General features: G+C 45.5%; 1 protein-coding gene across 1 annotated transcript; it reads right to left on the bottom strand.

The window, feature by feature from the left end:
• Positions 1-632: 632 nt before the first annotated feature.
• On the bottom strand, positions 633-9,832 carry LOC139346092 (class I histocompatibility antigen, F10 alpha chain-like). The gene is made up of 5 exons (XM_070984992.1): positions 9,756-9,832; positions 8,497-8,763; positions 1,377-1,655; positions 946-1,239; positions 633-775 (listed from the first exon to the last, which is right to left on the bottom strand). The coding sequence occupies exons 1-5, from the start codon at positions 9,826-9,828 to the stop codon at positions 633-635; spliced, it is 1,056 nt and encodes a 351-aa protein (XP_070841093.1). The 5' UTR covers positions 9,829-9,832.
• Positions 9,833-12,838: the final 3,006 nt, after the last annotated feature.

Raw genomic sequence — 12,838 nt, 5'->3', positions numbered from 1 at the left:
TGCCTCAAAAACACTCTCCACAAGAGTCGGAAAACTGTGCGACTCCTCTTTCTCCCCGTGAGCCGCGAACTACAAACCTTCCTGCAATGCCATGAATGTCGGTACGTGTTCGAGAGTGTTACCAGTAACACACAGTAACCAAAATATGATTGGATTCAATAACAGATGAAGAACTGGAGCAAATATGATGAAACATCCATCCATCCATCGTCTGTACCCGACTATCCCTTTTCGGGGTTACGGGGGGGCTGGAGCCAATCCCAGCTGTCATTGGGCAAGAGGCGGGGTACACCCTGAACCGGTCGCCAGTCGATCGCAGGGCAACATATACAAACAGACAACCATTCACGCTCACACTCACACCTAAGGACAATTTTAGAGTCACCAATTAACCTAATGAGCATGTTTTTGGTCTGTGGGAGGAAGCCGGAGAGAAGCCACGCATGCACGGGAAGAACATGCAAACTTCACACAGAAAGGCCCCGCCGGACCCGGGGATCAAACCAGCGACCTTCTTGCTGCTCCACCGTGCTGCCTATTTGATGCAACATCAACATGTAAATTTATATTTAACTCAAATGGCTTCTCGAGTCATATCATCATGATACTGTGGCTCACACAGATTTGATGAGTTAGGAGCTGAAAAAAACTGATTGTCTCTGTTTGAGTCTCTCACCATTCTTCTTTCTGTATAGCACGAATCCAAGAACGGCGATGTCGAGGACGAGAGCGAGAACAACCACTGCAACGATGATGGGAATGACAACAGAATTCTCTGTTGAGCAGAAAACAACAACAAACAGTCACAACCTGAACAGATGAAGCAGGTTAGAAGACGAGAACGTCCATCTGCAAAGACAAACGTAAAAAGACATGAAGTGCAGGACGCTGACAGTAAAATAAAGGTGTGTTTCCCGCCTTCATCACTTCTGATCCCAGTCTTACTTTCATTGCTCCTGATGGCTGCTTTGTCCAGTTTGGTGACGATGTCCTCCACACCAGAGAGCTGAAACACACATTCGTACTTCCCCCAGTCTTCAGACGCTGAAGCTTTCAGGTCAGCGCTCGTCTGGAAGGTTCCGTCGTGGTTGGGGAGGATCTCTCCGAGCTCCACGTCCTCATGAAGCTCCTCTCCATCTTTCCTCCAGATGAGTGTGGCTCTGTCAGGGTAGAAACCTGAAGCGTGGCAGCTGACTGGAGAGGAGGGAGTCTTCTGGAGGAGAGACACTGAGGGACGCTCTGCAGAGTCAAGAGACAGACACTTTAGAGCGTCTTCATGAGGATTTACTGAATATTAACATCATCATTCCTGTTTGATGTCATCCGCTTTAAATGCATGCAAATCCATTAAAGGACATCAGGTCATGTGATTCTACCTGTCCTCAGCAGAGACTTCCTCCCATAGTCCACATACTTCTTCAGCCACTCAGGACAAATCTGGGTGAGATATTGCTTCTTCTGTGCTATCCCCGCTTTGTTCTCATCCCACTTGTGTTTGGTGATGACAGCTTGTTGTTTTGGAGCGATGAACGTCTCTGTCTTCAGGTCAAATGATATGAAGTCTTCTCCATCATAACCATCTTGAAAATAACCATTAACCTCTCCAGTCTCATCGTCCCACTCACAGCCGAACATCCTCTGGGCAATGTGGACACCTGAGAGAGAGACAGACAGAGAGGACAGTGAACCAGAGTGAGATCACAGCCCAGTCATCGATCACCAGTCCAGATCACATCTTCACCACAGACACACACTGATCCACAGACGCCAAAACAGACGATCTACACCTCCTGCTGTCATTGGCTCCACCGAAGCCACTCGCAGCCAATCATCACGTGGACGGCGTGGACGTCTTCCACACAGACGGAGAGGCAGAGACTGCTGGGACACAGAGTGAGATCCTCACACACTTCATGTCCTCTTTGTCCTTTGACCACACTGAGTCCACTGAGACCAACAGCTGAGCTCCACTGTTGAAGGTGGTGTGTCTTCATGTGAGCTGCAGGGACACACACACTGAGCTGGAGTCCTGACCAGCAGACTGCTGCACTGGACAGCAGCATCCAGGACTCTCAGTCTCAGTGATGTTTCTGTCTGAGTCTGACTGTGTTTCAGCCTGTGTGTGTGTGTGTGTGTGTGTGTGTGTGTGTGTGTGTGTGTGTGTGTGTGTGTGTGTGTGTGTGTGTGTGTGTGTGTGTGTGTGTGTAAACATCTGTTTGCTAAAATACAGGATTCAAATATAAACAACATTTTATCAGCAGAAAGTGAAAAATAAACAAACCTCCAGTTTGGTTGAAGCGCTGCTTTGCGGTTTCAATGTTGACTTTGAAGGCCTGCTTGGTACCCATCAGTCTCTGAGTCTCCCTCTCCCAGTACTGTGGATCATCTGCTGTGACTCTGCTCATCCAGTCCTGTTTGGGTACGTCCCTCCTGGTGTTACTGTCATAGTGATCGATCTGGACGTCATCAACCATCCCAACAGCCACAAACTCTGGGAAGTTTGGGACTCCAGATGAAGCAGTGTGGAAATACTTCAGAGAGTGAGTCACTGTAAGAAAAACTTCATGTCATGATTTCAGTTTCACTGAAAGTTTTTCACTTTTATTCATCACTGAAAAACCTTATTTTCCTGCACACACAATCAAAAAGAACTACAGCGCATTCAAGACATCCTCATCATCTCTGCTGTGCAGTCAACAAACACACAAACACACTCAGAAAGAAAGATTTGGCTCCACAAACTCTTTCATATTTCTGACCATCTGCTCTTGAAAACACGTCTTTATTGTGAAATGAGACGTCAGAGGAGTCGCACATTCACTTCATGCAGTCTGTCCCTGACTTTCATGGACAGACAGCAGTTGGTAAACAGGCGTCACTGCCTGACTCTTCTATTCTGCAGGATGCTTCATCAGCAACTGACCCTCCTCATCATCCCATTAGTTTGAAATGTGACATCACAAACCTCTGACCAAAATAGATTCGCTGCCGGTGATTCTCATTTCTTAACTCGATTCAACACGTTCACACTTCCTCTATTTGATGATGTTACATCCAGCACATAATATCTGTGTCTGATTCATCCTCCAGCTCCACTGAACAGCTGCTATGGAACATAAAGGCCGTGGAAGAAGTACCAGTGTGATGTGACTGGACCCAACCAACCAAACCGAAGCAGATGTGGATTTCAGTATGTGGAGTCAAATGGAGGAACTCTGAAGAGCGCTTTTGGCTCCACTTCCGCTCAACAAATGACTGTTTCGCGCTGCGTCTGCTGCCATTTTAGCATTAAGATCGAAACCAGATCGATCCTCCTGATAGTCTGGAATAATGGCCCGATTCAAAGAAATCAAGAAATGGAGCAATCAACCAATGAGGTGAACAGACAGGATTTACGAAGGTGACCTTTGACCTGATGACAAATACTTCTTAAAACATTTCTATCATCTGCAGGAGAGACAAGCTTCAGTTCACAGACACAGAATATAAAGACACGAAGACTTTTTTCTTTTCCAATCAACAGACTTGAAGAAGTCTTCAGTCACCTGCCGCCGCCCCATGCAGACCTGTTCCCAGCAGAAGCACAAAAACCAACATCCTCATTGTGAACTGCTGCATCTGACTTTTCTCTGTCATGACAAACTCATGAAAATCCCCCTGATCAAAGATAAACACTGAAATGAGGACAAAATATGGAGAGACCCTGATATCAAACTCCATCTGAGCCAATGAGAATTCAGCCTGAGCATGACGTCACTTGTAACTCGGTCAAACTGAGCCACTGAGGTTATGAACGAAAGCGAAACTGAGCTGATCTCATGTGAGCCTGTGGAGGAGGATGGGGAGACATGACATGCGGGCCTTTATTCTGCTTTCTGAGCTCTGTTCGCATATGAAAGGAGTCTAAAAGCTGCTGCTGCTCACATCTTGTTCAATGTTCTGCAGCTTAATGGGATGTAATGTGCAGAAATGTGTTGATTCTGTGGGAGGTCAGAGGTCACTGTCAGCTACAGATCAGACACTGTGGAGTGTGTGTGGATGCAGTAGTGTCTTATTGTTCTTTGGCTCTGTGTGGCTGCTCTGGGACTGAAAAGAGTCCTGATCAAAACATCAATAACAAACAAGTCAAAGTGATTTCAGTGACGTCACAGTGAGTAAATGTGCTCAGGAGCTCCCCCCAGTGGTTCAAACCTGCACTGGATGTGCAGCAGCACAGTTTCTCAGTGTGGACTGTTGTCATCTTATTTTAAAGACTTCTGTGTTAACACTTGCAAAATGTGTTATATGGATGTTACTGACCTGTAAACCAATAGATACAAAATAATGTGAGTCATAAAAAAAAATCTTGAAACAGAAAACCATGTTCCCTCATCCAAGTATTTATTCAAAAATATTTTAACATTGGTAGAAAAAACAAAACAGAAACAGTCCACATGTATCAGCCTTCTTAACACACAAGTAAAAATGCAAAATAGTTCCAACACTGAACTGTACCACAGTCGAACACTGCTCTTACACATGTTGATTTAACTCAAACAAAAGCAAAAAACATCTTGACCGTGTTGAAGCATCATTTTTAAAGGCAGGACTCGTGTCAACAGCATTCCAAAAGAGGTGGGACGCTGTGCATTTACAAAAGCTGAAACACCATATTCAGCTGAAAATGGCACAAATGTTTTGTTTTTCTGTAATTATATCCTCATTTAGATTTTGATGCCAGCAGCTCATTTCACAAACGTTGGGACAGTGGCAACAAAAGGCTGGAAAAGCTGTGAAATGCTGAGAGAAAACAGCTGCTGGAACATCTCACAGTTAATGAGGTTGAGTGGCAGCAGGTGAGTGACATGATCCAGAAACACCGCGGCCCCCTCTGGTCCTGAACTCATTGAGACAACTGTCCTGTGGTCTGACAAGTCAAAGTTGGACATTCTTTCTGGAAATCATGGATGCTGTGTCCTCTGGGCGAACGAGGAGAGGGAGCGTCCGGCTTGTTATCAGTGCACAGTTCAAAAGCCAGCACTCACTGCTGACAGTGTGTGTGTGTGTGTGTGTGTGTGGGGGGGGGGGGGGGGGGGGGGGGGGGGAGTGATGCAAATCATCACATTCTGTTTACTGTTTTTTTCAAGTTACTGTTTACACATTCTATTTACATTTTACAGCATCCCATGAAAAGCTCTCTGTTACTAAATAAGCAAATTACTGTCAGAATGTGCATCAGTAAGGCTCACTTTGAAGACATACAACACAACATACAGGCCATGTTTCAGGCAGGGCGCTGAGTCTTCCTCATCAACGGAGTGTCGCTGTCGAGACTTCCTGCCGAAGAATCAGCGGAACCACGTGACGAATTGTCCTCTGCTGAAGAGAGAACATGGAACAACAGTCAGGTGCAGGACAAGAGAGGGAACAACAGACAGATTTCTGTTCAGGCAGTCATGCAAACACACAGACGGCCTTTTAGCTCCACAGGCTGATCTGCTCTGAAACCTTTGGGAAAAGACTTGGGAACTGGTGCAAACAGGTTATCAGATAGAGACATTAGTTACCGTTGGCCGATGCGCTCATGGAAACTCCTGGAGGAGGCACAGGCAAAAGCACCGAGTCTGCAAATGAGAACAAAATAAATCACTGACAAAGTCTCTGAGCCTGAAAGAAGAAATTACAGAATCATTTGAATGGACAGACAGATCGTCTCATTGGTTAAAAGCGTCTCCTCTTTATTTCTTATTACATCTCTCACATCGTGTCATCGGCTCACACACTGCTCACTGCCTCAAAAACACTCTCCACAAAAGTCGGAAAACTGTGCGACTCCTCTTTCTCCCCGTGAGCCGCGAACTACAAACCTTCCTGCAATGCCATGAATGTCGGTACGTGTTCGAGAGTGTTACCAGTAACACACAGTAACCAAAATATGATTGGATTCAATAACAGATGAAGAACTGGAGCAAATATGATGAAACATCCATCCATCCATCGTCTGTACCCGACTATCCCTTTTCGGGGTTACGGGGGGGCTGGAGCCTATCCCAGCTGTCATTGGGCAAGAGGCGGGGTACACCCTGAACCGGTCGCCAGTCGATCGCAGGGCAACATATACAAACAGACAACCATTCACGCTCACACTCACACCTAAGGACAATTTTAGAGTCACCAATTAACCTAATGAGCATGTTTTTGGTCTGTGGGAGGAAGCCGGAGAGAAGCCACGCATGCACGGGAAGAACATGCAAACTTCACACAGAAAGGCCCCGCCGGACCCGGGGATCAAACCAGCGACCTTCTTGCTGTGAGGCACGCGCACTATCTGCTGCTCCACCGTGCCGCCTATTTGATGCAACATCAACATGTAAATTTATATTTAACCCAAATGGCTTCTCGAGTCATATCATCATGACACCGTGGCTCACACAGATTTGATGAGTTAGGAGCTGAAAAAAACTAATTGTCTCTGTTTGAGTCTCTCACCATTCTTCTTTCTGTAAACCACGAATCCAAGAGCGGCGATGTCGAGGACGAGAGCGAGAACAACCACTGCAACGATGATGGGAATGACAACAGAATTCTCTGTTGAGCAGAAAACATCAACAAACAGTCACAACCTGAACAGATGAAGCAGGTTAGAAGACGAGAACGTCCATCTGCCAAAAGGACGCCATCCTGCATACAGACGCTGTGTGTTTGTTTGTGCTGCTGCTGTTGTTCGTTTCACTTTTGATCTGCACTCGTCTCCACATCATTACTGTATCTGTGCTCGCTGATCCTCGTCCAGCGTTTTCAGCTGCGTGTCTGTGCTGCTTTCTGTCTTTTCTGTTGTTTGTGGTCACAATGAGAGCTTCTGACAGTCTGATTCAAAGTCCTTTCTGACTGTCTGCACACTTTCACAAATGAATCAAAGCCTAAAAATGTTCTATAAAAACTGCTCGATGAGAGAAAGTGACAGCAAAGACAAACAGAAAAAGACATGAAGTGCAGGACGCTGACAGTAAAATAAAGGTGTGTTTCCCGCCTTCATCACTTCTGATCCCAGTCTTACTTTCATTGCTCCTGATGGCTGCTTTGTCCAGTTTGGTGATGATGTCCTCCACACCAGAGAGCTGAAACACACATTCGTACTTCCCCCAGTCTTCAGACGCTGAAGCTTTCAGGTCAGCGCTCGTCTGGAAGGTTCCGTCGTGGTTGGGGAGGATCTCTCCGAGCTCCACGTCCTCATGAAGCTCCTCTCCATCTTTCCTCCAGATGAGTGTGGCTCTGTCAGGGTAGAAACCTGAAGCGTGGCAGCTGACTGGAGAGGAGGGAGTCTTCTGGAGGAGAGACACTGAGGGACGCTCTGCAGAGTCAAGAGACAGACACTTTAGAGCGTCTTCATGAGGATTTACTGAATATTAACATCATCATTCCTGTTTGATGTCATCTGCTTTAAATGCTTCAGCAGCAGACACTATAAATATGTTTGCAATGAAAGGAAACATGACTGAAGTGTAGCTGAGACAAGAAGGAGGGACAGAGGAGGACAAAGACAGGTGAAGAGAGGTGAGGAGGGTGACACAGATTAGAGAGGGACGAGGAGGACAGTGAGTGAGAGAAAGACAGAAGACACAGAGAGAGAAAATGGAGGGAAAGAGACATGAAATGAGACAAAGTGGGTCTCTGTATGTTCCTTCATATTTATTGCAATGTCCCTGCTGCTTAGAGACACAAGAGACACATGAAGGTTGTTGTGTCCATTAAAGGACATCAGGTCATGTGATTCTACCTGTCCTCAGCAGAGTCTTCCTCCCATAGTCCACATACTTCTTCAGCCAGTCAGTACAAATCTGGGTCAGATAGTTCTTAAGCTGTCCTTTCCCAGCTTTGTTCTCATCCCACTTGTGTTTGGTGATGACAGCTTGTTGTTTTGCAGCGATCCACGTCTCTGTCTTCAGGTCAAATGATATGAAGTCTTCTCCATCGTAACCATCTTGAAAATAACCGTTAACCTCTCCAGTCTCATCGTCCCACTCGCAGCCGAACATCCTCTGGACAACGTGGACACCTGAGAGAGAGACAGACAGAGAGGACAGAGAACCAGAGTGAGATCACAGCCCAGTCATCGATCACCAGTCCAGATCACATCTTCACCACAGACACACACTGATCCACAGACGCCAAAACAGACGATCTACACCTCCTGCTGTCATTGGCTCCACCGAAGCCAAACATCTGTTGTAGGAGCCTAAATGCAATTCTATGTTTTTTGGTTAAAAAGGGTTAATAAATAATTGAAGTTAATTTAAAAACAGTTAAAATACATGGTAATATAAGTTAATTGGTTTAGAAGGGATTAAAAGCCCTATTTACAGGTATTTCCAGTTATCAGTATTTCAGTATTTTTGATGTGGATGTTAACGAGGGGATTATTAAGAGCGTCAAACCAAGCTCCATTGTGTGGAAACCTACATCTGTTTACTAAAATACAGGATTCAAATATAAGCAGAAAGTGAAAAATAAACAAACCTCCAGTTTGGTTGAAGCGCTGCTTTGCGGTTTCAATGTTGACTTTGAAGGCCTGCTGGGTACCCATTCGGTGCTGAGTCTCAAACTCCCAGTACTGTGGATCATCTGCTGTGACTCTGCTCATCCAGTCCTGTTTGGGTTCTGCTCTCTTGGTGTTACTGTCATAGTGATCGATCTGGGCGTCATCAACCATCCCAACAGCCACAAACTCTGGGAAGTTTGGGACTCCAGAAGAAGCAGTGAAGAAATACTTCAGAGAGTGAGTCACTGCAAGAAAAACTTCATGTCATGATTTCAGTTTTCAGAGTTTCACTTTTGTTCATCACTGAAAAACCTTATTTTCCTGCACACACAATCAAAAAGAACTACAGCGCATTCAAGACATCCTCATCATCTCTGCTGTGCAGTCAACAAACACACAAACACACTCAGAAAGAAAGATTTGGCTCCACAAACTCTTTCATATTTCTGACCATCTGCTCTTGAAAACACGTCTTTATTGTGAAATGAGACGTCAGAGGAGTCGCACATTCACTTCATGCAGTCTGTCCCTGACTTTCACTGACAGACAGCAGTTGGTAAACAGGCGTCACTGCCTGACTCTTCTATTCTGCAGGATGCTTCATCAGCAACTGACCCTCCTCATCATCCCATTAGTTTGAAATGTGACATCACAAACCTCTGACCAAAATAGATTCGCTGCCGGTGATTCTCATTTCTTAACTCGATTCAACACGTTCACACTTCCTCTATTTGATGATGTTACATCCAGCACATAATATCTGTGTCTGATTCATCCTCCAGCTCCACTGAACAGCTGCTATGGAACATAAAGGCCGTGGAAGAAGTACCAGTGTGATGTGACTGGACCCAACCAACCAAACCGAAGCAGATGTGGATTTCAGTATGTGGAGTCAAATGGAGGAACTCTGAAGTGCGCTTTTGGCCCCACTTCCGCTCAACAAATGACTGTTTCGCGCTGCGTCTGCTGCCATTTTAGCATTAAGATCGAAACCAGATCGATCCTCCTGATAGTCTGGAATAATGGCCCGATTCAAAGAAATCAAGAAATGGAGCAATCAACCAATGAGGTGAACAGACAGGATTTACGAAGGTGACCTTTGACCTGATGACAAATACTTCTTAAAACATTTCTATCATCTGCAGGAGAGACAAGCTTCAGTTCACAGACACAGAATATAAAGACACGAAGACTTTTTTCTTTTCCAATCAACAGACTTGAAGAAGTCTTCAGTCACCTGCCGCCGCCCCATGCAGACCTGTTCCCAGCAGAAGCACAAAAACCAACGTCCTCATTGTGAACTGCTGCATCTGACTTTTCTCTGTCATGACAAACTCATGAAAATCCCCCTGATCAAAGATAAACACTGAAATGAGGACAAAATATGGAGAGACCCTGATATCAAACTCCATCTGAGCCAATGAGAATTCAGCCTGAGCATGACGTCACTTGTAACTCGGTCAAACTGAGCCACTGAGGTTATGAACGAAAGCGAAACTGAGCTGATCTCATGTGAGCCTGTGGAGGAGGATGGGGAGACATGACATGCGGGCCTTTATTCTGCTTTCTGAGCTCTGTTCACATATGAAAGGAGTCTGAAAGCTGCTGCTGCTCACATCTTGTTCAATGTTCTGCAGCTTAATGGGATGTAATGTGCAGAAATGTGTTGATTCTGTGGGAGGTCAGAGGTCACTGTCAGCTACAGATCAGACACTGTGGAGTGTGTGTGGATGCAGTAGTGTCTTATTGTTCTTTGGCTCTGTGTGGCTGCTCTGGGACTGAAAAGAGTCCTGATCAAAACATCAACAACAAACAAGTCAAAGTGATTTCAGTGACATCACAGTGAGTGTTGTGTATAGAGTTGTCTCTCTCTCTCTCTCTCTCTCTCTCTCTCTCTCTCTCTCTCTCTCTCTCTCTCTCTCTCTCTCTCTCTCTCCTCCCTTTGTCCTGTAGGTGAGAAGTGGAAGATTGGCAGATTGGCTGCCACCTGTGAGCTCCACAAGAGCTGTGGATTTGACTCACGCTCCAGCCAATTAGCCAATCAGAGACAGAGGACACCATTTAAAAGCCTCTCTCTTGCTTTGCTCTCTGTTTGACTTTGCTTTGCTGTCTAGGAAGGTTTGTGGTGGGAGGGAGGACTGAGGTAAGGCTGGAGTATCCTATACAATCAGCCACATAGGAGGAAATTGTTACTACACTAAGCTATGGGTTGTTGCCACTGCTGTATTTCTATTATGTTCAGACAGTTTTGTAGATGAGGGGGTGTTCCAGAAAGCGAATTATGTGAAAACTCAGAGTAAGTCAGAGGGCTGGCGTCTCCCTTAGATCGGGTGAGAGGCTGTCATCAGGGAGGGACTCTGAGAAGAGCCGCTGCTCCATGTGTTGAAAGGAGCCAGTTGAGGTGATTCGGGCATCTGGTAAGGATGCCCCCACATCCAGCTGGGAGGAGACCCCGGGGAAGACCCAGGACTAGGTGGAGAGATTGTATCTCCACACTGGCCTGGGAAAACCTCGGGATCCCCCAGTCAGAGCTGGTTAATGTGGTCCTGGAAAGGGAAGTTTGGGGTCTCCTGCTGAAGCTGCTGCCCCCGCGACCCGACCCCAGATAAGCAGTTGAAGATGAGATGAGACGCTACCGTTTTTCATCAACGGTATAACTTATTTTGATAACATTGTCCGGCCATACATCACCAACCTCACACACCGCAGATGTGGGCTCATATCACAGCAAATTTTATGCTTAGCGCTACGTTTTTTTTTTTTTTTACTATTATTTTTCAAGCGGAAGTTTTTTGTACAGAGCACTTCGGAAAGGCTGTAAGGAGAGTGACCCTCACACTGAAACGCCTGTTACCAATGATGGTAGTGTTCCCCGGACACCAACCTGTTAGAAACATTAAAGAGGAATTCCACAGGATTGCAGGTGACTGATGTAGAAATCATATATTCCATTACGATCTACTGGGAGTGTAGTGTGAGCAACAGATTTGCACGTGCAAGGAAGCTAAAACTTTGTACAAATGTTCTTTGTCTCCCTTTTTAATGCACTCAGATGTGTCCTCTATAATTACAGGAGAGATTGATGGCTACCTACCGGGGGATCGAGGCTATCCATGCCAGCCCACTCTGTTGACCCCTTACCCTGAGCCTGAGCCGGGGCCCCAACAGCGTTTTAATGTGGCCACTGCAGGATTAGAGCCTGGGTTGAGATGGCCATAGGCATACTCAAATCCCAGTTCCAGTGCCTGCGTAAGCTCAAGGTCAGTACAGAGAGGGCATGTGACATCACTGGGTTGTTCTCCATAATATTGCAATTATTAGAGGAGAGCAACACCCTGCCGTACAAAGTAATGACCCTGAGGATGAGCATCCCATCCACCCTGCAGACTGCAGGATGGAAGGGCTGTAAGGGACCTAATCAGCAGAAACTACGTTTGATTGAAACCGTCAAATAAAGACAAATTCACATGTGCTTTGGTCTTCTTTATTCCTTAAAAGTACAAAAGCAGCAGTTAGGACTTGTAATATCGCTCCATCCATTAACATATGTCACCTGTGAAGTGCACCCACCTCGACTGGCGTTCCAGTAAAACAATTTCAAGGTCTGTTTTTCTAATCTGGCGATCCAGATGGACCATTTCCTTTTCACTTTTCTCTATACTCTTCATGAGGTGGACTCTGTAAAACTCCTTCACTGGTAACTGGGAAACTTATGGACGACATTTAAATCCTACAGTTCTGCATACAGATTTAACATGGTATTGACCGAAAATCTGACTGTGTCAAGCTGCAAGTTGATGGACGCTCCTCCTGGTGATGCTCGTTGTTTGTCCATCATCTCTGCTCATCACTTCAGTGCACATGTCAAACTCCAAATTCCACTCATGAATGTAAAGGAATGTGATTGGGCAGAGCGCTGCCAGTAGCTCTATATAATATTAAGACACACTTGAGTAGGCCTCTCTGGATCGCTCCCTGTGGCAGCAGACAGTGTTTTATCCTCATTGTCCTCCTGTGATGCAGGGAAAGATACTGTTTCAGAATACTTTGAACTACCATCTGAGGCAAGATCTGAGCAAGGAATACTTAGAGCGAACGAGGCAGATGACACCATCCACAACTGTTGAGGAGTGGAGGCTTTATATAGTTTTATATATAAGAAGTTTTATAGACAATATACGTTTTATTTTTTAAAAAGATAGTTTATACTTGCATCTGATGTAAGCACTTGCTGGGAGGTGACAGACTCAGATGAAGTCTACCTCCTTCCCCCACATTAATCAAACCTACATTTGTTGTTTACCTTTTCATTTAAATATT

Source organism: Chaetodon trifascialis, chromosome 17 (genome assembly GCF_039877785.1).
Source record: "Chaetodon trifascialis isolate fChaTrf1 chromosome 17, fChaTrf1.hap1, whole genome shotgun sequence".
In the NCBI taxonomy this organism is placed as follows: domain Eukaryota; kingdom Metazoa; phylum Chordata; class Actinopteri; order Chaetodontiformes; family Chaetodontidae; genus Chaetodon; species Chaetodon trifascialis.
This window is presented reverse-complemented; position numbering and strand designations above follow the sequence as displayed.